Below are 26,085 nucleotides of genomic sequence, written 5' to 3'. Positions count from 1 at the left end.
AAACAGAGAGCCCTAAATGCTACACGGTTCTTCCCTCTAAAAGTTAAATTGCAGGTGACTTGGTCCTGAAGTTGAATGAATGCGAATACAGTTCTAGTGCCTAGATCTGTGGTGTATTTTCTCTTCAAGAAGGCTTGCCGAGCCTCCTGGTGAAGATGGAAAATGACAATGATCTAAGCAGTTGCTTCAGCATGAACTTCATTAGGTATCATTAACTGTAGTGAAGCAATATGATTCTTAGTTCTTTGTTTAAATGTCTGACATTGGGTATAAAATGCTAAGTTTGACATTGTATGGGACCATTGTAGGAGTACACGTTGAGAATTCTACTCCATTAACTGATTTTATACTCTCAACGTTGCAATTCAGCAGTCGATTTTCTTTGGGTTTTTTTTTTCCTTCTATTTTTACCTCTATTTGAAATAAGATTTTGTTAAATATCAGCATATGACTTATAAAGGTGGACTGGAGCTTCTTATTTTTAATAAAGCTTTCAGAATCACAGGTCACACTTTGAGTCACCGCAAATAGGACGTAGGAATACAATTTTTAAAACAGAAAACTCCTCAAAATCACAACTACAGGCCTTGAGATATTACAGTCAGTCTCTTTGGAAAATGTGAAGAGATTTAAAAGCACAAATTACTTAACTGCAAAAGCAAAAAAAAAAAACCCAAACAAAACTATTACCAAAAAACCCAACCATCCCCAGCTATAATTTAATTTTTCAAACTCAAAAATTAGTCTGTAACCTTTGCAACAGCTTAGTTGTTACAGCTATCGCCATGTTTTTATTAGTAGGACCTCTACGGGAAGTCACAATTAATCTGGAAAAAATGCTGCTTAGATTTAAATCTTCCCTGTATGCAGAAAAGGCTTTGAAATATTAGGAAGAAAGAAACCATTGCTATGTCGAACAGAGCTATGGTGAGGGTGGGAACACACCAAAAAACATATTTCTCAATTTGAAAATAAGTAAAATAAACCCTGCCTACCCATCTGTAATGGAAGATGCTATTTTGTTTCCAAGCAATCTGTGCTGCATGGATACTTGTCTTTTTTATATGTTGCCATTAATTTTTCCCCCCCATATTTTAGTAACTTAAGATTCCTAGCAGTTTTAAGAATTCTAGCTGAAACTGCAAAGTCTTTAATTTATGGTTTGCTTGTTTATTTATTTAAGTTATGATGCAGAATCCCTGGTTACTACTGTCTGCTAAGTAAAGGGCTTGTAGTTCTTTGTCAACTAACACGAGCTGCTCCCAAGATCACCAAAAACGTACAGTGCATTCTGGTCATCTTTCATCTGCCTGAGCTTAAAGTAGTCTAATACTGTACAGCAACATATCAGAGTATTTAATTAATTGTCATGCCTTTTTTATGTTTGTTAATCAACTTGGAATTCAGGTTTGAAGGATTAATTTTGAATACTTCTATAGTTCACGTGTAGCCATCTTTCTGACAGTTAAAATACACTTCTGAAAATAAGAAAGCTTTGAGCTCTCAGTAGAGCGGAAGTTTCAAGTGCTTATTAATGAAGGGCTATTCCTTCTGCCTCGCTCTTACACATTTTAAATAGCTTGACAAATGCTCTTGCCAAAGCTTATAATGCAGAATGATTATTAGAGAATGGAGTAGGGAAGAATAAGCTTCTACAGTTGTGTATTCCATGGTGATTCTGAGTCTATAATGAAAAAAAATATACTTGTTACATCTGCTTAGTTTTACGGTGAAATATTTTCTATTAAATGACACCCTTCATGTTGAATCCATTCAGTACTAAACCCAGACCATTTTTAGTCAGTGGTATTCAAATCTTTACGTGCTGACAGCACTTCTTTTTCAACCTAGGAAAGAATACCCAGATGGTCTCAGATCTTCAAGATGTGAAAATGCATTTAAAAGACAACTTTGGAAATACACACTATGACTTAAAATCTAGGAAAAAAGTGGGTTTGTTATATTGGACCTCTAAAGGTTTACATATTTATTATGTGCTGCTTCTACTGATAGGTTTCAGTATGGATGCCAAAGAGCATCCATTTCAATACTGACTAGTTAGGAATAGTGGGAAAATAGAAAATTAAGACTCCAGGGCTTTGAGCTTTTTTGGGATCCATGCTGTTCTCCAGTAGTTCTCTCTTATTCTGACAAATTGATGCAGTTTCAAAATATGGGTTGGTTTATTTATTTGCTATTTGTTTGTAGACTTACTAGTACAGCGAAGAGCGCTCTTAGATAAGACCTCTTATTCATTAGAATGACTCCCTGAAGACATCTATGTAGGAGGTTTAATTACTTTATATTTTTTATTAATTACTTTATAATAAAATATTAGACTTCAATAGAACCAGAAATGTAAATAAACACAGTAGACCAGGTTATGCTTTCCTCTTAATTACACTGTTTGCTAATCCAGATGAACCATGTGCAGTGCTTCATTATCACGTGGTTTTACATAAATTTATTCAAGTGAGTAGTTGTACTGCTCTAGCTTTTTTCTCAGCAATTAGCTACACCATGCATGTTTCCTTTGTCATTACCTGAATCAACATGTAAAGTGTGCCGTATTTTTTACAGTAGCACATTGATTCTCATTCAGGATAAATGGAAACAGTTCAACCATAGTAACTGCAATCACGTTTTTCCAGCGCACTGTTATGGTATTGCTTAAAGGTGGTGTTTTAAAGCACTTGTAACACTTCATTCAAGAATCTCTGGAACCTGGTTAGGAAAAGTAAGTCTAGATGGATTTTACCGTATCCAGTTTCTGAGTTACTTCTATTTTATTAATCTTTACCTATGCAGAGATTCAGATCCACCTCCAACTCTGTTTTTCTTCTTCCTGTCCTTTCTCTATTCCTTGACTGCAAAATGCATATTATATACAAGTATAACCTCCCCAGTAAGTTTTAATCAGTTTTTCTTTTCTGCACAGTCCCTTCAGTCTGAGTATGTTCAGCACTAAAGCCTTACTGCTTTGGTGAAACCTGTTGAGCTTTTAAAACTGAAATCCTTCATGAAGAAGAACTTAAGGAAGGAAGGAAGCCGCTCACTCAGAGGAGGAAGCTTCAATACAAGACGTCTTGAAACCTTAACACCAAGAGGAGAATACTCGGTGGGCAGAAATTTCTTGTTAATGACTACTGCAAATGCACTGATGTTGAATTTATGAAAATTATTCTTCCCCACGTTAAATACAGATTTAAATTTTTAATATTGAGACAGCTTGAATATATTTCTAATGAGTTTCATTAAGAAATTTATTAACTTGTGTACAGTGTTTAAATATGTATTAAGAGAATATTTTGGTAAGCAATATATATAAAAACTATGTAAAAATTAGAATATATTTTAATTTAGTGTTCACTTTGCTACAAAAATGTGTATTTTAAAGAATTTTTACATGTTTATCAAAGATGAAAATTTTTTTATGAACAAGATGTTCTTCTTGTTTTATGGGTCCATCATTATTTCTAAAAGCCTCATGTAATTACTTTTTTACTAATTGGTCTTCTGGTAACTTAATGGGAGTCTAACTAGTGAGAGACCAGTTATCACACTGTCGACTGAAAGCACGTGATGCATACTCTTGCTTTCCACTTTCAGAGCTGCTGCTGTTTCATAAGGAAACGCTATGACAGAAAAATAAAGGGAAAATATTTGTTGAGATGTAATGTAACTTATATCTTCCATTGCAAAGAGAAAGTAATTTATCTGATGGTTGTACAATTAACGCTTTCTTTCAGTTTGTCTTAAAGGAAACTTTTAACTCTTTCTTGTCAATGCATAACATTAAATTTTGCTATGCAATCTATACCGCAGAATTGAAGGTGGAACAAAGTTGGTAAGAATGTGTATGTACAAGGGATCTGCCAGTGCTGCAACACTTAACATGCTTTTACCCTGCATTTGGCAGCATCTGTGCAGTTTCATTAGCAAAGCATAATGAAGTAAACGTTGGAAGCATATTAAATTTTCACTTATCAATTGGATGCTCCGTAAACTTTTAATTTGAAAACTACTGCAAAACGTACAGCTAATGTAGCCTCCTGCATCAAAGGATATTTTTGTCAGTAGTAAAGATGCTCTTTAATGTAGAGTTTAATCAGGTGTGATTAGGAATGAGTGGTATTACAGTGAAGTACTAGAGATCAGGTGTAAAATCTTCACAGCTCCACAAGTGCATAGTAAGCAACAACAAAAAAAAAAAGTAAGCAGCTGTGAGGACTTGATTTGTCACTAATTACCAAAACAGATTTGTTACCTGTGAGTTCTTCCGATATCTAGGGAAACCTGAAAATAAAGCTTGGTGGCATTGTCAGTCTTCGTTCCTGAAGACCGGTGAATGCCGTGCATTTGCTTTACAACTGAAATGAACATGAAGTGCCACGTTCTTTTTGGAAAAGATCAGATCACAAATTGCTATGGGAAGTTATACTGAAAGTGTTAATAAGCAATACCTGAGAGCAGCTATATAAATCACTGAATAAAATTACAGGCAATACTGCACTTTTTTCACAACTGTGTATATGTAACATATACACACACCAAGTAGCATATGTGTGTGCATATTTATACAATATACTGTATACGAATTATAGATTAATGGTAAAGTAATTCTACCTCTTAAATAATTTTGTTGTGTACTTGGTTATAAATAGTTTTCCTTAATACAATATTGTTTAATTTTGAAATGTAGATATCTATATATACATACAGCTAACTGATAATAAAATGCCTGTATCGGCCTTCTTCCTTGTTTCTCGGCTTTTCTTACTTAGATCTTTTGGTGTAAGCTAACGTGATTAGTAATCCAGCTGAAGAGTAGCTCTTCCAAAATCACCTTCTTTCTTCTGAACTATGTAATATAAGTAAGATGACATCGCAAAAAGACATTAGTATGACGGGCGTCTTTTATAATCGATCTCTAGCTGACCTTGCACTTCCTTTGTACAGTATCAAATGTTTAAGCAACGTGTAGACTGTATGATGTAAAGGTTATATTTCAAAATACAGCTTTTAAGCTGTGTCTGAACTGAAGAAACTTCTCCTGGACAACAACCCTTGGTAAAGGTGTAATTGATGTTGTCTTTTTTGCCTGTGCAATAGGTTTTAGTCTCACTAACAGCAGGTTCTTTGTCCTCGAGAACCTAAAAGATCATGCTTTTGCTTAGCTTTTTATCCTTCATTCAATTAAAAACTAGTTACAAATGGTTCTAACGCTGTTTAACTCAGCTGACGATTTTCAGCAAAAATTTATTCTGTTACGTGATTGATTATCCACGGTGCTTAATACGTTGCTGTCAGTAAGTCTGTACTGCAGTAGATGGTTTAGATGGTACGTAATTGTCCCACAGCCACTCTAGAGGAATGGCAAAGGCAGGAACAGAGCAGATGCTGTAGAAGTTGCCCAAATTCTAGTGACAGCCTAATGTAAAAACACAATAATGGGCTTCTGCCACTACATTCAGACTATTAATGGACGTTGATTTGGATACATAGAGAAAATATAAAGGAAAAACGCCTAATTTAAAAGTTTCTAGTATGCAGGTATCAGCCTTTCCCTTAGCCTTCTTCTAGACTTCTGTTGATCTAATATACGGAATAGTCAGAGTTAGCTAGTATACAACATATTTTTTTGTTCTTAAAAATGAATGAGGAATATAGCCAGCATTCCATAACCATCAGCTTCTTAACAACAAATCTGGGGACAATGAAAGGTCAAGGAGGTCTTTAGAACCTTGTAGCTTTTAAGAAATACTACAAAAATATGTTTCATATCCTCTTTTCATTTACCCTTGTACTTTACCATTCCTGTGGTATTTCCTACATAAATATATCTCCGTGTTCTGGGAGAACAAGCTGTAGGACACGAGGTTTGATGAACATGTAAGGATGGATTAAATAGGCCTAGAGGTCTCTACTGGGCCTAGGATTCTGTGGCTAGTGCCTTCTGAAACTGTTAATCATCTCTTTAAAGTATGCTTTATGAAGCTTTTTGGCTAGGGAGATATTTCTTCTTACAGATTTAGAGAATATTTTTCAATTACAGTACTGCAGAAAGAGGAGGATTTCAGTTTCTATAATAACTGTTCTCTACTGACAGCTAAACAATGAAAGGCCTCAAAAGGTTTGACACTTGATTAGATCTACACTGTAAAGTGCAGCAGGCAAAAAAATATGGTAATTAAGGGCCTGATCAAGTAAATCACTCACGTATGTCTTTAACCTTAAGCATATGAGCAATCTAATTAAAAATGAACATAGATATTCATGTTTCTGACAGATCAATAGTCCTGTCATTGCAAACGTGAGCCTTTCTCTCAAGTAAAAGATGGGCTATGCTGCAACAAATTGACCCACACAAATTAACTTCATTGTCTTAAATAATGTATATTTTAACTATAATTACATCCTGATCTGTCATTTTGGTATTTTCACTTGTTAGCATTGTGAGTTTAGCAGCGTCTGCAAACACTGTAAGAAGATACCCTAGGTCAGTATGAGCAGAGATTGCGTATTTCTGTAGCCCACATATAACCCACCTGCAAAAGCAGCTTTTCTTCTAAACTTACCATGAAATTAGTAAGGACTTCTTTTCTGGAAAGTTTTTGAGAAGAAATCGAAGTTATTTTACTCAGTTTCTTACTGTTATAAATCTTGTTCAGGGTAAGGGCAGTTAACGTTTTGTCCCTGCGTGAGTAAAGCGCTGTAGAGTTCCTGGGAGAATCCCACTATAACTCTTCTTCATTCAGAAAGGGACTGTTAAGCCCTGCTTGTCAACCAGCTCCTGGTCTGCCCGAGGACCTGTCATTCACCTCTGTGGGAACCTGTGCTCTGAATTAATTTTGGTGCGAGAGCATTTCAAAGCAGTTCTGTTTTACCTGTGTACTTACTGACACCAGCATTCCCCTCGGGCAGGCTGGTGATGCAGGATTTCCTGCGGGACAACACATGCTGAATTTCCTTAAGGAATGTACATTGAGGACCAGCTTCCTCAAATAACAAGTTCTGTCTTACCAAGGATCTGTGTATCTATCTTGTTTGAAAGATTAAATTTGGAAAGTCTATTGCTATTATAGACCAGTTCTAAAATTAACTTTAAGCTTTCAGAAGCATAGCGTGTGTTTTCTTAGCAAAAATAACTTGAAAAAACCCAACAGTTGAAGTGAGCATCTAGCAGAGGTGTTTCTACAGTGCATGCATTGTATTTCAGACAAAAGTGACTGATACTGGTTAGAAAGCTCGCCGCAAATGAAAGTTGCATAAACGGTTTAGAACCTGGAGACTGGTAAGGCAAAGAGTCAGACTGTGTAGTTGCAGTATTTCTGGAGCGTGATAGGGTTTGGTGTTTTTTTTTTTCCTTCTTCTTGATTTAACAAGTTGAAAATCTGCTGAATAATTCATGAAGAGTGGAAGGGCTGAATCTTCCTGGAATGATGTACAGCGTACGTACTGTGGCACAGGAGAAACTGCAAAGCTTTGTATCGGTTTCTGCCTCTTCTGCTGCTGATTGCAAGGTGCTGCTGCTTCTGGCGTTCTCGCAGCTACAGAACCCTCGGTCGCGCTCTGGTCTGCGAACAACCACCTGCTCCCTATGGCCCCACCTTTGCTAGCTACCGTCTATGGGATCTCTGGCTGCCCACCTGCCTCGGACACCGACTCATCACCGCCGACTGCGTTTTCTGGACCTTGCGGCTCGTCCGACTGAGACCCACCTTTGAGCCCCTTGGCAGCCCGTCCTGCCGGGTGCCTGGCGAGGGGCTCCCGCAGCGGGACCTTCCGACCCGGACAACAAGGATGGGCTTTACGGGGCGAAGTCAAAACTGAGGCGCGCTCGGCGAGATGCCCAACGCCTCTGCCTGGAGCGCCAGCTCGCCTCTGCTGCTGCTCTGGGAGGACTCCCCGGGCACCCGCGTCCTCCTGTCACTGCTCTACGCCGTCCTGGCCATCTCGGGGACTCTGTCCAACGCCATGGTCATCTACCTGGTCTTCTCCTTCAAGAAGCTGCAGACCACCAGCAACGCCTTCATCGTCAACGGCTGCGCGGCCGACCTGGGCGTGTGCGCGCTGTGGATGCCGCAGGAGGCCGTGCTGGGGCTGCTGCCCCCCAACTCGTCCTCGCTGCGCTCCCCCGAGTACCGGCTGCTGCGCGGGGGGCTGCTGGGCCTCGGCCTCACCGCCTCGCTGGCCTCGCACCTGCTGGTGGCCCTCAACAGGTACGTGCTCATCACCAAGCTGCCCAGCGTCTACCGCGCCCTGTACCGGCGCCGGCGGGCGGGCTGCATGATCGCGGGCTGCTGGGCGCTGGCGCTGCTGCTGGCGCCGCTGCTGCCGGGGCTGCAGCCGCCGCGGCGCCGCGGGGAGGGCGGCCCGGGCTACCCGGCGCTGCTGCTGGCGCTGGCGGTGCTGGGGCAGACGGCGCTGCTGCTGCACTGCTACCTGGGCATCGCGCGGAGGGTGCGCGGCAGCGCCAAGCGCGTCAGCGTGCTCAACTTCCACCTGCTGCACCAGCTGCCCTTCCCGGCCGCGCCGCCGCGCCGCGCCCAGCGCCGCCTCAGCAGCGTCTCGGCGCTGCTGCTCTGCGCCGCCTTCCTGCTGGGCACGCAGCCCCTCGTCTGGGTCAGCCTGCTCGGCTTCTTCGCGCGGCCCGCGCCGCCCGCGCTGCAGGCGGCCAGCTGGCTGCTGCTCTGCGCGCTCTCCGCGCTCAACCCGCTGCTCTACACCTGGCGCAGCGAGGAGTTCCGCCGCGCCGCCCGCGCCCTCCTGCCGCGGCCCCGCCGCCCCGAGCCCGCCCCGCAGTGACCGCGGGCCCCGCGCCGGGACGGGCCGCGCCGGGAACCCCCGCGGCTTCGGCCTCAGCGCGCCCCTCGGGGCCGCCGGCATCGCCCGAGGATCCGGGGCGGGAAAACGGCTCCGGGAAAACCAGAGCGGCCAGAGCGGCGTCCGGCTGACTGTCAAAAAATACAGTTACTTCGATGAAACCGATCCAGGTCAACCTAAGCCGCCTGGTCTCGTGGGACGTGTCCCTGCCCGTCGCACAGGGCTTGGAACCAGGTGACGTTTAAGGCCCCTTCCAACCCAAACTATTCTATGATTCCGTGACTCTAATATTTCTATAAACTTCACTCCGGTTTAGCTTAAATCAAAAATATTCCACTTTTTGTAACAGCAACTGCTTCTTGCACCCCCCTCCCCTGTGAACGGCCGCCCCACGCGCTCCCACGGTGCACACAGGCCGCCCCAGGCCCCGCTGCTTTCCCGGGCCTCGGGGTCCCCTGCCCTCGCCACCCCCTCATGGCCTCGGGGTCCCCTGCCCTCGCTGTCCCCTCAGAGCCTTGGGATCCCCTGCCCTTGCCATCCCCTCAGCACCTCGGGGTCCCCTGCCCTCGCCGCCCCCTCAGTGCCGCACCGGCAGCTGCTTGTGCCTGGTCTCCAGGCAGAAGCGGTGGAGGTGGGAATCTGGGACAACTGGTAAATGCGGCAACGGAGGGAACTGTTATTCTGCTTCAAAGGTTTTGATATGAGACAGGCACCGAGACAGGAGCCGCACTGCAAGTTTGTTTTCGTGAAATAGTGGGTAATTCTTTCAGCATTTGAAATAATTCTTTGAAGAGAGCTCCCTGAACACGAGCATCTCATCACACACACACACAATCCACACACCACCCTGGTCTGCCAGGAACCGCTTCATTTCCTCCCAGCTACCTGATCTCTGTCCAAAACCCTCCTTCAGCTTTCCCCTGGCAAACCTCCAGATGATGCTGTCTGTGGAAAATGTTAAAAGCACACACACCTTTGTGGTGATCTGTTTTGGCTGCTCTGGTTTGAAAGCTCGGTGCATAAGGCCCCTTTGGACAACGGCTCTGCCCGTGGTCGTGTGCTCGATACGATGCAGTGCGATATAGAGACCAGCGTTGCCGACTTCGACACCTGTTCAGTTACCATTTTGTTGTGTTGCCATTAAATATGTTATTGCTGAAGTTACAGTTTCACAGTCTCTGCTAAATATAAAATGACAGATTCTGTGTGGCATTTGGAAAGGCGACAGCTCCTCGCACTGAGGGTGGTGACAGAAACCAACTGCTGTGGTGAGTGCTGCAGCCTTATCCTCCCAGGAACGGACCTAAAATCCTTGTGTTTCCCTCTTTGTTGCTTGACCACCTCTTTCCTCTTTTCCAACACAGCTGCAGTTGTTGTCATGTTGATGATTCTTAGCACTCTGTTTGCTTTTTGGCACAAAAGACTGGAAGAAGGTAATTGTTTTCTTAGTCCATGAGCATCCATGAGCAGCATCACCTGAACTGTGCTGTCTTGAGAGGAAGAAAGGACACGTGGGACCATAGGAAAGTTCTTTACAACATGAGTTTGTTGCGTTGTGACAGGTATTAACTTGAAGTTGGCAGCTCTCCTGAGGATATTTGAGTGTTGGGACAATTAGAAGGAAGAGACAAACACGATGGGTATAATGTAAAAGGCTCTGTGGCCATATTTTATAGTACTCCACACTTTGCTTGCCTTACCTGATGGGATTTGAATTTCAACAGAAATTGATTTAAGAAAAAAGGAAGAATCTCATTTTTTTCCTAATTCTAAGACCTGTTAGGCAGGCAGCTGTGATACAATGATGTATTGAAAATCCCCAAAACAGTATTTTATTTTTCTAAAAAAAAAATTCCACTGCCATCACAGGAAAGATTCCGTCATGAGGTCGGGATTTGACAAAGACAAGTAACCAAGGCCTCAAAAGGAAAATAATTTAAGAAAACTCTTGACATCCTGAAAATATATCAACTTTTCAAAAACAGCTTTAGCTACTTGCCAAGGACCTGCGGAATAGGATGGTTCCTAAAGTCTGAGGCTTACAGAGAGCTGCTTCGTTTTGGAGACAGTGTGAGAGACAGCATGCAACTGAGTGACAGAATCAGAGATGGGGGGGCTAGCAAGGAAACAACATACAAGATATGCAAGATTTATTTTTATCAACACTGTGCGCATATCTTGGAGCGTGGAGGAGCTGCTGCATCCTTGTTTTAATCTCTCATCCTAGTACCAGCGATTGTGCTTTTGCTAGGCCTGTGCAGCAAATATAGAAAGAAAACTGTCCCTACTACAGCTACACCAATTCTGGAAAATATTCTCGATCACTGCCATAATGAAGTTAAACCAAGGGCCGCCCAGGGGTAAGACCCTGTTCTACTGTAAAGTAATCCTTAGGCTGGAACCCACAAAAGGATGCACATCGTCACTTCTTACCATGGCTAAAGGAACTGAAGGCCCTTGCTAAAGCTCAGTATCGGGCCCGTAAGCAAAAGAACAAACTTTAAAATAAAGAACTGGACAATGTTACCCTGCTGGTTTTGGCCATGGAACACTTTAGCCTGGAATCAAAGCAATAACCTGTTTCAGAATTCAATGTCCAGACATGAGATAATGGGAACATTTTGGCTTCTTCCTTTGTAAAACAGCATGCAAGTTAGATCTGAAATGCCTGTATTTTATATAGACTATGTTTTAAATGCAAACATGTATAAAAAATGCTATCATGTACAAAACTCTAGTCAGCTATCCTTATGCTATGCATTAATTCCAGAGAACAGCTGGAAATCCCTTGGAAAGTTTGATGTAATTACATCTGTCTGTAAATTTTTGACTGTTTTAATATACTCAGGTGACCTAAATAGTGTTACGCAGAAAAGAATTTTTAGTTAAAGTAATTAAGAACTTGTAATTGTCTCAGTTTAGATCAGTTTCTCTGAGCAATTACTGCTCAAAAAGAATCCTGTATGCCTTGTTCAACAGCCATATTCTTTATATTTCCACATTGTAAATACTCCATGGTAAACTGCAATGGAAGCTTGGCTTAACTCAACTTCTTCTGGCTCTGTGGTACAGCTTCTTGGTTAAGAAAACTGATCTGACTCTCAGTTTTTGGCAGCTATGCTTTACTTTTGCAGCTGATTCAAGTATGTCCACTGCTAGTTTAACAGTTGCTTTTCTTCAGTATGAATTCTGTCATGCTCAAACAACTAATTTACAGATGCAAGGAATATGTTGCCAATTGTCCCTTAAAATGTCTTAACCAAACAATTTTTTTCCAAGAGGTGTAGATGAAGATGGAGAGGAATCTTGCCAGCAATTCAGGTGAAGGTTTGCTTGAATTTAATTGCTCCCTTGCTCTGCTCTTGTGCCAAGCACAGCCTAAAGCTGCTGTTCCTAGAACGGCTGGTCCGCTGGCTCCACTTACACTAGATGAGGGGTGTGATCTCATTAAAGCATGGGATTTATTATGCAGTAGTGCCGTGTTGTTCACGTGCAATAGGCATCTGTTCCTTTGCTATTTTCTCAGGGTTTCTGGAAACAAGAGCATCTAGGAGTTGGTAATAGGCTGGATGCATTGTGGCCAGTTGCACTGATGTGGCTCGTACACAGCCATTTGGTGTATTGTTGCCTAAGTAAATCTGCCACTCAGTGTGAGGTTTGCTCATGCAGGAATACATGTGGAACCTGCTTTTTGAGGGTAAAATTGTAGTGCCTTAGAACACCCTAAGGCAGAAATAACCTTGTTTGTACAAATTCCTTGCAGAGAATGCTCATAAAGTTATAGCTTGGATTAAATCTTTTGAAGTTACCCTTAGTTTAAGATGTAAAAAGCCATTGAGCTGCTTTGTGGAATCAGGTAGCTCCAATAATATGAGCCTCCACCAAAACTGGACAATCATTGCCCTAAACAAAGGTGCATAAGAAAGTGCAGGCAGCAAAGTGAAGCTGGGAAAATCTGACGAGAGGAGATAAAGATAGCAGGACAAGGGCACTGGCGGGGTAATCCTGCAAAACAACACAGGGGGAAGCCTGAAAGCCAAAAGAGGCGTGGGATCATGATGAAATAAAACCTCTCAAATGATTTGATTCTTTATATTTGTGAGGAAACAGAATTCTGTGCTTTTCTTAATAAATAAAAATATGCAATTGTATTCTCAATTTCTTCTTTTAACCAGCCCTTCCATACACCAGCAAATTTTCTTTGACCTCTGCAATCAAATAAGCCTAAAGGTATAAATTGCATCAGTGTTCTGGAGTCTGCGTTTAACAGCACTACTGGACTTAGAAGCAGGGATAACATCTTAGCTAAACTCCAGATTCAGTCAGTCATAAGCACGCTGTGAACCTTTTTCTTCTAACCACCAAATTGATGCTATTTTTAAAAAAACCCACATACAGATTATTTTCAAATGAAGACGTTTAAGTGTAGCATTTCATTAAAGAAAAAAGTGACAACATATACTTTAGCTTTCTATTTCATCTTAAATCACATAACTAGATTGTTGCAGTATTCTTTAAATTCAGAAGTCCCTTTACCAGATGGCAGCGAAAATAGCTTTTCTCGTGACTGTTTAACTTCTAAGAAAGCTACCTTTTTTTTCTCTTCTATGTCAATCCTTCCCATGCACTGTCACCATTTTCCCAGAGTAATAGTCTATTTTCTTTCTCTTTTTCTTTCTTTCTTTGTTTCTTTCTTTCTTTGGTCTTTTCTGTAATTTGCTTCACTGAGGGAAAAGTATTTGATCCTGCTGATCCGGGCATGGCTCCTTGAGCAGTGTCAGTTTTGGGAGACAATTGTTAAGTAAGACTAAAGATCTGGGGGACAAATCCAACATACTTAAATTTTTACTTAAGACTGAGGAGGTGTTGAAGGTGGATGTGTTCCTGTGTAGAGTGGTGGACAAATGCTGTGTCTGTATTTACAGATACTTGCATTTGATTAAGGCTATTTATAAAAAAACGGTAATATAGAAAAAAAATCACAAATACTTTGAAGGACGGAGAAAAATACTTCATAGCTGAGGAGCTTGATTAACTTACCCAAAGTGACCTCATTCCAGAATACACACACTTATGCAAGTATTTAAACCAATCTGTGGTGATCTAATGCTCTCTTTTGGCTTGGAAAAAATCACCTTAATGGATTTAAGGTGCCTTCAGAGTGTGGACCACTGTTTATTGTTGGCTTTTTTTTTTGCAACTGTTATGTGCGTACTAACAGGATTAGGAAAGACACACATGAATGTAAAAAATGCTGGCTCTGAGCTGAATTAAAGGCATGAGTTAATGTTCTTCTATCACATGTTCGATATGGCAAGGGTTCCTGTACCGTCTTTGCTGTACACCTAGTCATGGCAGGGATTCATGAAATTAAACACTGGGAAACAAAATAATCCTGAAACAAACCCCACTTGTGGCTGGTTTTGGGTTTGAAGCTTTGAGTTTCTGAAGAAACATAATAACCACTCCAGGAAGTATAAGTGTTTGGCGTTTAAAGCAAACTATAGGATATCTAACCTGCAATGCCAGAACAAGCTTGTTTTAAATACAGAGCAAAGATTTTGAGAGTTGTTCAGGAGGGAAGCAAACTAACTGTTGGAGACAGAGCTCAAGCCCAACGAGGGAGCTGTGCAGCACCGCAGGCTTCACTGTGTTGAACTATGCCTTTGTGGGACAGTGGGTGAAGTAATGCATAAGAAAAACATGCCTCTACCAAAATTTTTCAGCATTCTTTAAATGCCTTTTTTTCCCTATACTTTGTGAGATCATCCTTTGCTTCAAAAGTTTTCCTGCTGCTCTAGAAATGACAGTGGATGAAAACCGTATTTATTAAAGAAACACAAAGGAAGAAATAATAATTCTCATTCTCACTGGACAGAACCAGCTCCCGTGTTTCAGGGACCAAGGTACAAGGAACTAAGATGAAGCTGCTACTGTTGAAAAGCTCCCCTTAAGACCAAAAGTGCCTTGCGTTCAGGACCAAACCTACAAAGTGAAACAGTTGCTGGTTTAAAATGCCACCACAGAGCCATACGTGGATGATTGTCACATCTGATGTTTTCTGAATGGACAAGCAGGTGGTGTTTGCGTGTGATATTACTATTAGAGAAAGTATTAATATTGGTGGAAAAACAGCTGTGCAGCTCAGACTTCTTGGTAAGGGCAAATTTTCATTATTGTGGCAGGACATGGCCTTTCTGTTCCCTCTCTTCCTGAGAGTTCAGAGAGCAGCTGAATGAGAAAAGTGGAATTGCAGTCCTAGGGGGAGAAACAGCAGGCACTACCATGCCTGGAAGAGATATCTTTGCTATCTTATTATTTTATTCATAGCTTCATGGATCTGCCATCTCAGATGGAAATTTCTTAATAGACATCTTCAGGCTGCCTGGAGTCTTCACCTGTCCTGGGACAAGGCAGAATTAAAAATGCAGAAATGCTTCAGGCAAGAGCTGTGCCCATGCTGATCTGTTCCAAAGCTGATGGTGTGGTGGAGGTGCAATGCCAGTCTGAAAGCAACAAAGTGAGTGTTAGCAACACAAGAAAACTGTAAAAGGGAGAGCTTGAGAGCTAAAGTTGGTGAATCGAAAAATAGCCAGTGTTTTGCATTGTTACACAAACTTTGTTCCATATTTGTTCCACTGAGGTGTCACAGAAAATGTCCTCTTTGTTTTCTTGTGCCTCCTCTGTCTGTCCTGCCTCAGTGTATCCCTGGGCTGGGACAGCCGCTTTCTTCTCAGCCTAGAGCCTCTGACACTGACTCTGGTCTCGTTTCGTAAAACAGTTTCTGTGATTCTTTATAAGCTTCTCATCTTTTGTTCTAAGGATCAGTGAAATGGCTGTAGCAGTGTTGTAGCTGTGGAGGCAGGAGGAGCAAGGTTTGAACAGAGGTTATAACCAGAAATATTGTGAAGATACGTGAGTAGTACTTCTTCCTGTCTACGTTTGAGTATTGCTCCTTTGTTTTCTGTTTCATTTCTTCCATTATGATCTACATATATCGGAACAGCTTCATTCCAGGAGTGTCCTTTTGCATTAAAAAAATCTCTTTCAATTAATCCTTTTTTTTTTTATAAAGGTATTGGTAAAATCTTGCAGGATTTGAAATGTGCAGCCATTTTAGCTCCTCCAGTGAGCATAATTGTCCCTCTTTCATTCAGCAGAGCATCTCCCATTACTCTAGATTAGCTTTTCTCGATTTGTGGCATTATTTCTCTCAGGCTGATTAAATGAGCGACTTGCTAGACTGCAATGTGGGAAAATGAAAGAACAGCCTCAGTACTGCTTCTGTTTGATTTCAAGGCAAAGGCACTTTTCATAGCTTTCACTGTGGCTGTCAGCTTTTTTTTTCTATGGTATTAAAACAAGAAAGTAAAATTGTTGTGTTAAAAAAAAGACACCAGTAGGAACACAAAAATTATTTGTTATATATGATGGCTAAATGTAAGCTCTCTGGATTCTGCAGTAGATTTCTTGCTCGGCTTTTTACTGTTTATTGCAACTGTTATGTACATGCTAAGAGGATTAGGAAAGGCACACACAAATATTCAAAAAATGATGGCTCTGAGCTGAATTAAAGACATGAATTAATTTTCTTCTATCACATACATCATTAAATATTGCCATTGTACTGTCTACAGATTATCTATATTATACCTGTCACCTGATAGCAACCACGGTCGTTATGGTAATGTCAAGATTATAATTATAGTCCCTTCTGCAATGTAGTCATGCTGTGCTAAAAAATGTATCTTTGAGATAGCCATGTCCCATGCTTGTTCTCAGCCCAAACCTGAATATGTTTTGAGATTTTTGAGGGGAAAAATATTTCATTTCTGAGTTACTAACCTTCCAGGAAAATTATATACTTATACGTACATATATGTATATTTATTAAAATATATATAGCCTTTTATTAACATTCAAGGAAAATTATATAAAAATATGTACGTATATGTGTATATAATATAAGAATATTTGGCCTTTTGAACTATGGCTTTACTTCATTTGAGATAAACAAAACTTGCCAGAACTCTTTATCCTTGGACAAGCATCCCTTCAGCTGAGTTTGGAAATTTAAGAATATATTAAAAAAATGCAGTTATTACTCAGTGATCAAAGAAATCATGTGAAAGATATCTTGGCAGCCCTTACCCTTTTCTCGTAAGACACATGGTTCCCTGGGCATTCTGGCTGTACCCGCCAGGGTCTCTCTCATATCAGAGCCTGGTCCGGGAATCAGAACCAGGAGTTCTGCGAGGCTCATATTTATGAGACTGGAGATTGTGGTCGACAGGTGGAGGGTGACTTCCCAGAGAATAAAATGTCAGCTTTCAGAGAGTGATCTGATTTCTATAGAACTCAGAAAATTTGAAGTCATTATCTGGTATCTTCAGATTTTATTGCTATCATTGGTCTATTTTTTTTTAGATTTAGGAGACAATTGTTCATTTAATTCTAAATAAATGTATATTGTCTCATAAGTATACAAATGTATAAAACAATTCTCTCCCCAAATGTAAAAGGGTTTTAGGGAAACCATACTGAGGAATCTGTGAATGCAACTCAGGAAGCAAATAGTTAAAAATAAAAACCCACTACATATGCAACTAAGGGTCTTGTAACCCTTATCTCATTTAGTAACATCTAACACTATAAATATTATGTTAACCTAATGAAATTAATTTGACAGTAATTATAATCACCGTAGTCAGGATAGAAGTGCACATACAAGTTTTTGTCTTTAAATGAGATGACTGCAGAAATACTGCAGTGTTGCTTTGTTTCCTCTTCTCATCGCTTTCACTGTACTATATTGAAATATTGATTTTTATTAATTGATTTTGAGAGCAAAGTTGATGAGTTATTATAGTGTATTTTTGGTAATATTTTGACATAAATGTTTGGTTTGAAGCACGAGTGTACAAAGCTGTTTAAGTGCCATCTGTTCCTAGGCTGGCATAAGTACCTGTTATGGAAGGACTTTTATTGAGATAGTCTTTGAACAAACTATTGCCAAGAAGGTCAATTAAAACATTCAGATACATTCAGGGTTGTCTGTAAGTGTTGACCAAGGATGTCTGATGGTGGTGGTGCTGTCAGATTCAGGAGCAAGCAGCCCACTAGCCTGCAGCCTGCTCTTTTACAACGGCCAGCCAGGGACCTGACTGAGCTATTCTCCCTCATACAAGCCAGTTGCAAAAGGGCAGAGCTACTGCATCCCTCTCACAGCTGCATATATATGCCACTTTTACACACTCAGTAGCACAATTATTCTCCTGTCTTCATAGACTTAAAGTGGTTTGTGTGAAAAGGAATAAGGGCAGTATAATCTCATTAGTTTGTTAATTATTTAGAGATTAAGGCCTTATTATACTGTAATCATTTAAGAAGGTTTGTTGATTAGTAGAATTTCATGGAAAATCTTTATCTTGTCATTAAGTCTGAAGTGAGAGTTTGAAGACTCGGCTGTTTTACTACTGGGCATTAACAACAAGAAGTTCCCATAATGATGCCAGTTGATGGAATCGAACCATGTTCATGAGACCCAGTAGGAAATATCCATCCTAGCAGTAAAGAGTACATCAGTGAATTAGAAAGAAGGATAAGAAAGCTGGATGGGATTCTGTATAGTCCTGGCTCACCAGAAGTTGCCAAGGGCGTAAGCCAGACCCAGACGCGGAAGGAACTTTATCTGCTCTTCTACTGCAGCCTTTGTTCTGAAGTTACACCTTTGCTAAGGAAAGTGGATTTGCTCTCTGCTTACATATAGGTAGGTCCTGCATATATTGCAAAAGCAAATGAAATCTGGGCATCTTTGAGTGGGTCTCCGGCTCCAGGTGTATACAAGGAAATCCATTACCCAAAAAGGTTTGTCATTTTGTGTAGCATGTTCCAAGGAGTTATGGTGGACCATTCCATATCTGCTCTGTTATACTCATAAAAGAGACTTTGTTACTAAAGGAAGAGATGCAAGCCCTCTGCCCCTGACATGTGAATGAGAAGCATCTTTCTCTAGCATTTTTCTTTTCTGGGCACCTCAGGGAATCTTCCAATTCTTTTCAAATATTGCTCCTAAAAAGCAGGGATTTTTCTTTAAGAGGCAGATACTTCGGGTAACATGAGAGGATTTAGCCACGTTGCCCTTGATGTCCTGTGAAGTTTGTGTTAGTATTGGTACAGTTTTCACAAAGGCACAGGTAGCTTGTCTAGACCATCAGTATGAATCTTCACTTTCCATTTTGGAGGGAGGCAATAAGACCTATTCTAAAGGAAAACGCATGCTTTTGTCTCCCATTTTTTAATGGATGACCAAAGGGGAGTTTATTGAGATGCTCAGTGAGCAATTTCTTCCCCTTATTCAGCTGTATATCTAGTTAAATAGTCAAAACTAGCTTGACAAAAGCCTCCTGGACCTCTCTTTGCCATGTCACACAGCTGTGTTCAGCACACAGAGTTACTGAGGTCAAGAAAAGAGAAGCTAGATGGCACTATGGTCCAAAGAGATCATGTGCTGCTGGTGAACAAGGTGAGGCTGTGCGAGTCATCTGGTATTAAAAACCTCTAGAATTTAATAGATACCATCAAAACCAGGGTCAGAGTTGCTAAGGTGTGGTTAAGGAGAGAACAGTCTTTTCACTGGTACAGTTATTTAGCTTGTGTTTTTTATAACATTTAACAGGCTTAAACTTAAGCACATGAAAGAGAAGATTACAGATGTAAAGTGGCTTTGAGATTGCCTACACACATAAAACTCGAAGAAATAGGTTGTGCATCATTACCTTAACATAACTGAAACATATTTATGCTTTTTAAACATGCACTCAGATATTTCTTCTCAAATATGTTAAATTGTATGGAAGTAGATAAGCAATGCACCACATGTGCAGTTAAAGGAAACCACCACCACACTCATCTTATTTGGTCCAGCAAGCTAGAGGGGAAAACAGATCCACCCAGATCCGCTCATGAAACTTTGATGATTTTTTTAAGGATGGACATAAAGGGACCTGTACTGCTAAAATATAAATTTTGTGCAATATCTGGGGGAATTTTCACTGTCATATGTCAGTTTTCCTAATTTCTATTTTTAGAACATGATGATTTTTTACTAACTTATGCAAATTGTTAGTTAACTAATAAATGTAATTAAAACATTTTTATTTTTATCAGAAATGAAAGTCAGGCAAGCGTATATTAATATAGTTTTCACTAAAACTATAAGGCAAACCAAAGCCTTTACCTAACTGTAATTGTATTTAAGAATATGAGTAGGCACTATAAGCTTAAGAATTCCTGAGAAGAATGTCAAAATTATTGAAACACAAAACAAATAAGCAAAATATCGCTAAGATTTGGAAGTCTGGGGAGGTCTTATTTAATAATGAGTTTAAAGAAGATCTCAGCATTTGGAAGTAAATAAAATCCAGGCAGTGAAACAACTTTGCATCTGTAGTAAAGTCACCCTCGAGGCTTTTTCATTAGTGTATTTTGTTTATGCAACGAAGGGGTCTACATTGCAACATACTGTGTTTAAGCCAAGGTCTTTTGCTAAAAGAAGAATCCTTTTTTTTAGGGGAGTTCAATAGTTGTTGGCTTAGAGGTAAGATATTTCAATACAATCTGTCAAGCTACACAAATATCCATCTGTCACAAAACAGATGCAATAAATCACTGATTTTGTAGTATTTATCATGGCAAGAGGTAGCCATAGAATACCTTACTGCTCCTTCAGAGTTGGGAATGTCACTAATGTGACACTGAGGGGTATGGATGGGCATGTGACTAATTTGGAAATGCTAGAAAAGCTTCAAAGTTAGTAGTTGCTAGGGAGGTGCTTGAGGAAATTCTGGGAAACCTGTAAAAAAAAGGACAAGAAGGATGAAATTAAAAGCTTAATATAATTACAGAATTTTCATGCTTAGAAAATGTAAAAACTGCATATGAAGGTCAGTGAAGCAAATTCATAAAACTACAGCCCTACAAGGACAGTGCTAAGAAACAAGCAACTGGGAAAAAAATAGAGCTGAGGAGTTGATATTAACAGGAGAAAATGGGGTCGAAAGGGATGACAAGAGACCTGCGTGGAAGTGAAAGCGAGAAAAGGGACATGGCCAGTACTGGCAAGGAACTAGGTAGTTTATCAAAGATGCTTCAAGAGAGGCTAGAAGAGGGGGAGTCATCTGTAGACAGAAGGCATAGTGCAAGAAGGTCAAAAAAATTTGAAGAAACAGGCTATTAAAACAACCATATGCTGGAATAGCAGAAGAAATTTCCCTTGGGCTAGCAAGGAGCATGGAACTTTGTTTAAAAATAAGAAATATATTAAATTAATTTCACAGCAGTTATTTTTTGAGATCTTCCTCCCGTTTCAAGAATCACTGAATATGTCAGCTCCTGCTTTATTGTGTATTTCATGATTTGGGAGTCCTTTTTAGCTCCTGTGCTTACTATCAGCTTACTAGGAGGATATACTTCAAGTTTAAATGGGAAAAACAATGCTTCCCAAGGGATGGAAAACATAAAAGCCCTCCATGACCCAAGTGGCTAACTGGAGGGATTTAGGAAGAATATTCAGAATAAAGTACGAGAAATTACAAAACCTTTTCCTTCTGTCAACAACGTGAAATACTGCGGTTCCTGTTCACACCTTTTAGAAACACCACCTACTCACGGATCTGCCCCGCGTGCACTGAATACGGAGCGGCTGTCGATTACCCAGAAAAACAAGCATCCTCCAGTAAGTAGTATCATTCCTCCAACTTACATTAAGATGTGGCACATCATGAGCTTTGTCCCTAATAAACCACAGATTACTGCTGCTGTATTAAATACCAGTCTTTATTTTTTCATTTCTTTTTTAACCTTCTGGGAATCGTTTCTTTTCATTATGGAGACTGTAGAGTGCAGTTTGCTGTTTGGCCTTGAACTGCTGAGAACTGACTGCAGTTTTCAGCCTTCAAAAGCCCTAAGAAACATGGTACTGCTGATATGGTACTGGTGTAGCTGGGAGTTTTGCTGTATACCACCTCAGCAGCAAGAAGCAGAGCTATCCACAGAATGGTGTCTGTCCCAATAATATTTCTGTCCTTTTCTTTTTTTTTGTCTTTGAAGTGCTTTCCACCTAGGATTCAAGGAAACTCACATTTTCTTTTTTCTGATGATGTGTCAAATCTTGCAGTGGTGTAGATGTTGGCTGAACCTTCGGTAGGTTCAGTCTATAATGAATGGTTAAACTGAATGAAAGCCAAGAAGTTCTCTAATGTCTGCTGCAAGCCAAGGGTCATGTTGTATATGGAGCAAAATACATATATAGTGACAGGAAGCAGAGTTTTCCCCTATGTTTTAAATAAACAATAGCAGGTCCAATTTCTAGTTATTGGTGATAGGAAGATCTCTTTGTTCTATCAGATTTCTGTTTCCTGTGACACTCTGTAAGGTACATCTTCTTCACGTTTGCTGGCATTATTTGTGTTTTCTAAATGTGTGATGCAGCAAATTCTTAAAAATAACCATCAACTTTGCATTTGTTTTCAAGAAAGTGCTGATGTTAAATAAAGTGCTAATTTTGGGTTGCAGGAACTGCCCTAAAATGAGCACAGTCAGCAAGAAATCTAACAGGACTGGGGTTTGGATTTAGTGTCATAGGTGAAGCAAAAAGGGCAGGAGACAGTAAACTCAATGTCCTTTAAATCTGTGTGAATGTTTAAAAATAATTGTTCTAAAAATGGTAATTTTCTTAATTGCTTACCATGTGCTGAAAGTGCTCATTTTACTTTACTATCCTTCGATGAATTTATCCACAAGAAGGTTCATCAAAACAGTATATTTGAAGGGAAAACTGCAATTTCTTTGTAAAACATTAGAAGTAACAGGATAGTACATTTTGGGTGGTAGATGTTTGCAGAAAGTCCAAACAGGGCCTTTGAAACACGTCTAGGGCATGGTAAGTCTTCTAGCAGAAGATGCAGACAGTACATGAAAATGTTAACTTTTCTTAAAGGTGTTAATTGCTCTGAATTAATGAACAATTAGATATTACTGTGCAAATAGTTTCTGAGCAATACTAGGAATGATTACAAATGTATGACATTATAGCAGGATGTTGAATAGGTTCTTCCTTGACACAGCATTGTGCACCACGCTGATTTGAAGAGGGAATTAGAATTTCAGATAATTGTTATAGATGTATTTAGACTTCAGTAGTCACTTGAAAATCACTCTTCTGCTTAAAAAACTATTTCTTGTAAATTAATTTGTTTAACATTCTTGGAAGGTGCCCAATTAATTATGTTTGTTTATTTCAGTCCTCTATAAATATTGGCTGCAATATTGGCTGCAAATTACATGGCAAATTCCCAGCCCATAGATGCCTTCACTTAGTTGCAGTAATTAAGCTACAGTGTGGCCTCCAGGCTGCCTGCTGAGGAAGGAAGGCTGGAGAACAGGGTAAGAACTGAGGTTAAAAGACCATTTTTTCTGCTTGCCCCAGTTTAGGGTGCAAACTTCAAGCTGCTGCATTTGCAGATGAAGGGGCGGCTTGTGGAAAGCTACACGTCTTTCTTTTCATGTCCTGTTGAAATCTTACTTTTGCTGGCTGTGTTAACAGCTTATGTTCAAGTGACTCTGGTCAAGCGCCTCTTTCCTTCACAGTGTTGAAATCGGCTGCGGCTTCCACAATTGTTGCCCAACCACAAGGCACCTTTGCAGGAGCAGCAGCCGCCTTCTGTTCAGGGCTGGGGGAAAGGACAGAGATTCCCACTTGCTTCTTGCTTGTGCATTACTCTTATTTAGTTCTCTCTCTGTTTTCTCTCTGAATGTACGCTTTGACCAGTAATGCAGCTCTAAACTGCAATATTTCTATTATGAGCAGGAGTGTCTGAAAGCAACTTGCTCCAGCACAGGTGAGGTCTAAAGAAAAAGAGATGAGAACATTCATAACCAGTGGAGTGAGCCAGAGAAAACAGCTTCGCCTCTATGCATCTATTCTGCTCTCTGCAGCGTCTGGGTGAAGTGTCAGTTTGATCATGTATGTTCCTTTGCCTTCTTTCTGTTCTGGTCTAGTCTTGCACAATACCAGATAGATCCCAACAAAACATAAAGAAGGGTCCAATATCTAACAGAGAGGAGTGTTTTACTGGGAAATAATAGTTCTGAGTAGAACATTTTTGGAACAACTTAGGACCCCACAGATCTCCATAAAATATCAGGGACGCAGGAGGATTTTTCTATGTGCCTCTGAGTTGATTGGTTAATGCTCTACCAGCTAAGGGGGTGTCTTCTAGCATTTTTAACAACTTAGTTTATGCTTTTTACTTAATGTTAGTAAGAGCTCTTTTAGTGAAACTTTTAAGCAAATTAAAACTTTGGTAGCCTAGTTAGCTGGGACTAATGCCTTCACTGACATAGAATATATTTCAGCATTTTGGAGAACTAATAGCCAAAATACTTAAACCTGCAGAGTAACATCTAATTTTTTTCTTTTTTTTTCAGTTCTGAAAATCTGCTCCGTGCTGAGAAGGGAACCTTGCATGAAGAACTTAGTGTGAACACTGAACTTAGTGTGAAGACGATTCAGAGGATTTTATTAATCCTCTTTTGTTTTGTTTCACAAACAAGAGGAATTTTTTATCCTTTTCTTCTTTCTTTTTTTTTAATTCTTCTATAGAAGGTTTCAGTTTCAATATTTTAGATTTTTTTTTTTCAGATTTCTAAGTAGGTGGGGTATTTCCAACAAGATAACAGAAAGAAAGAATAGTAGGAAATCTTAATTAATTTAATTCTACTATTTTGTATGAATGAACTAGCTGGAATGACAGAGCAGGAAAGGGTGGGAAAAGAACAATAGCATGTTTACACAGTATTTTTGAGTAATATGGGGCTAGATTTTGAACGATTTGGAAGCAGAGAACATGAGAATTTTGCTAGTATTGGAAGTTATAAGAAATACAGGTTAAATGCCTGCAAGTATTATGCTACAAAATATCTTGCAGTTCTACTCATTTTAGCTACCAGTGCAATTGTAGGCTACATTCCACAGGAGCTTGTGAAATAGTCAGCTGAGTGGCCTTCCTAATTCTTTTCAGGTAAAAGTGAGGAAATGTTTATGAAGGAGTAAGGGAGATGTTCAGCATCCTGAATGAGAGATGACCCATAAGCCAAAATGTTAGAATTTGACTTTTGGTAAGGCAGACTGGAAAAAAAACATTTAGCGTGTGATCTTGAGAGGGTTGTAAAAGGCACAAGAATGGTTGTGGTGATAGAAAATCTGAGAGTTGTCAGGGTCGGATGAGTCTTTAAAGAAAAGAACAGCAGGTTTTTGAAGCAGAAATTGGGTAGAGAAATTTTGAAGAAATTGGGCAGAGAAAATAAATATGCAAAGGGAAACTGGATGTGCTGTACCTAGTGTACAGCCTGGTAGGGATAGAATGACAGAGAGAGTTACCATTGTCAGCAGATTGTCTTCGTAATTCTACGTTATTGCTGTTTGCTTGGACAAAAGAGCCTAACAGTTGCAGAGCACCAGAGGCTGCTAAGGTGTGTGGTAATCAAGAAGGAATATAGGCATGTGATAATGAAGAAGGAAATATTTTAAGTTCCTTTGGGCCTGAGAACATTTTTGTATACATGGAGAACTATATGTTTTTGAGAAGCAGATCTTCCAGGTACTTCTACCTGGAATAGGTAGTATTTAAAGTAGTATTCAGTAGTATTTAAAGTGTTTCAGTGCTTTGTGCAGTGGGGTTTCCTCAGTCCTGAACTCACCAAAATAACTTGGGGCATTTGCCATTGTGGTACTGCAGAGCTACTTGGCAAACAGGCAGCTTTATTCCTAAGGGTGAATTTCTAGCTGTCTTTTTGTAAGATTACATGTTTGTGCTCATATTTATGCTATGACTTTCTATTCCCCGCTGCATGAAGCCATCAGCATACTTGGAAGGAGTTTGCATGACTTCTGACTGTCCAAAAGGAAAAGAAGAAAGAGGAAATTGCTGTGAGAAAGTGCGCTGCAGCTGGCTGTACGTCTGAATAAGAAAAACTGTGTACATATTCACACAATGCCAAATAAGTCATTGGGGATCAGTCATTGGTATTTTTCTCAGGAAGTCTATTACTGTTCATCAATCTGTCAACAAGTTGTTAGTAAATATATTACTGTGGGCTGGTTTGCTTTTTCTGGGTGTAGTTAGTGCGTTTAAGAAAAAAAGTAATTTAGAAAAGATTATGTTCACCTTCTGCACACTATTGACGAAGCTATTATGC

General features: G+C 40.1%; 2 protein-coding genes across 2 annotated transcripts in view; both read left to right on the top strand.

Annotated features, from left to right (window-relative positions):
* Nucleotides 1-4,758, top strand: part of CDC14A (cell division cycle 14A) — a 57,910-nt gene extending 53,152 nt beyond the window's left edge. Inside the window, 1 exon segment of the mRNA XM_069862203.1 lies at nucleotides 2,939-4,758. Coding sequence (XP_069718304.1) covers nucleotides 2,939-2,968 — 30 coding nt within the window. The 3' untranslated portion in view covers nucleotides 2,969-4,758.
* Nucleotides 4,759-7,805: 3,047 nt separating this feature from the next.
* On the top strand, nucleotides 7,806-8,808 carry GPR88 (G protein-coupled receptor 88). Its single transcript, XM_069862232.1, has one exon. It carries the CDS (start codon nucleotides 7,849-7,851, stop codon nucleotides 8,806-8,808), a length of 960 nt encoding a protein of 319 aa, XP_069718333.1. The 5' UTR covers nucleotides 7,806-7,848.
* Nucleotides 8,809-26,085: the final 17,277 nt, after the last annotated feature.

Source organism: Phaenicophaeus curvirostris, chromosome 8 (genome assembly GCF_032191515.1).
Source record: "Phaenicophaeus curvirostris isolate KB17595 chromosome 8, BPBGC_Pcur_1.0, whole genome shotgun sequence".
NCBI lineage: Eukaryota > Metazoa > Chordata > Aves > Cuculiformes > Cuculidae > Phaenicophaeus > Phaenicophaeus curvirostris.
This window is presented reverse-complemented; position numbering and strand designations above follow the sequence as displayed.

Coding starts and splice junctions, on each gene's coding strand:
- GPR88 (XM_069862232.1), top strand. CDS start 7,849: ATGCCCAACGCCTCTGCCTGGAGCGCCAGCTCGCCTCTGCTGCTGCTC.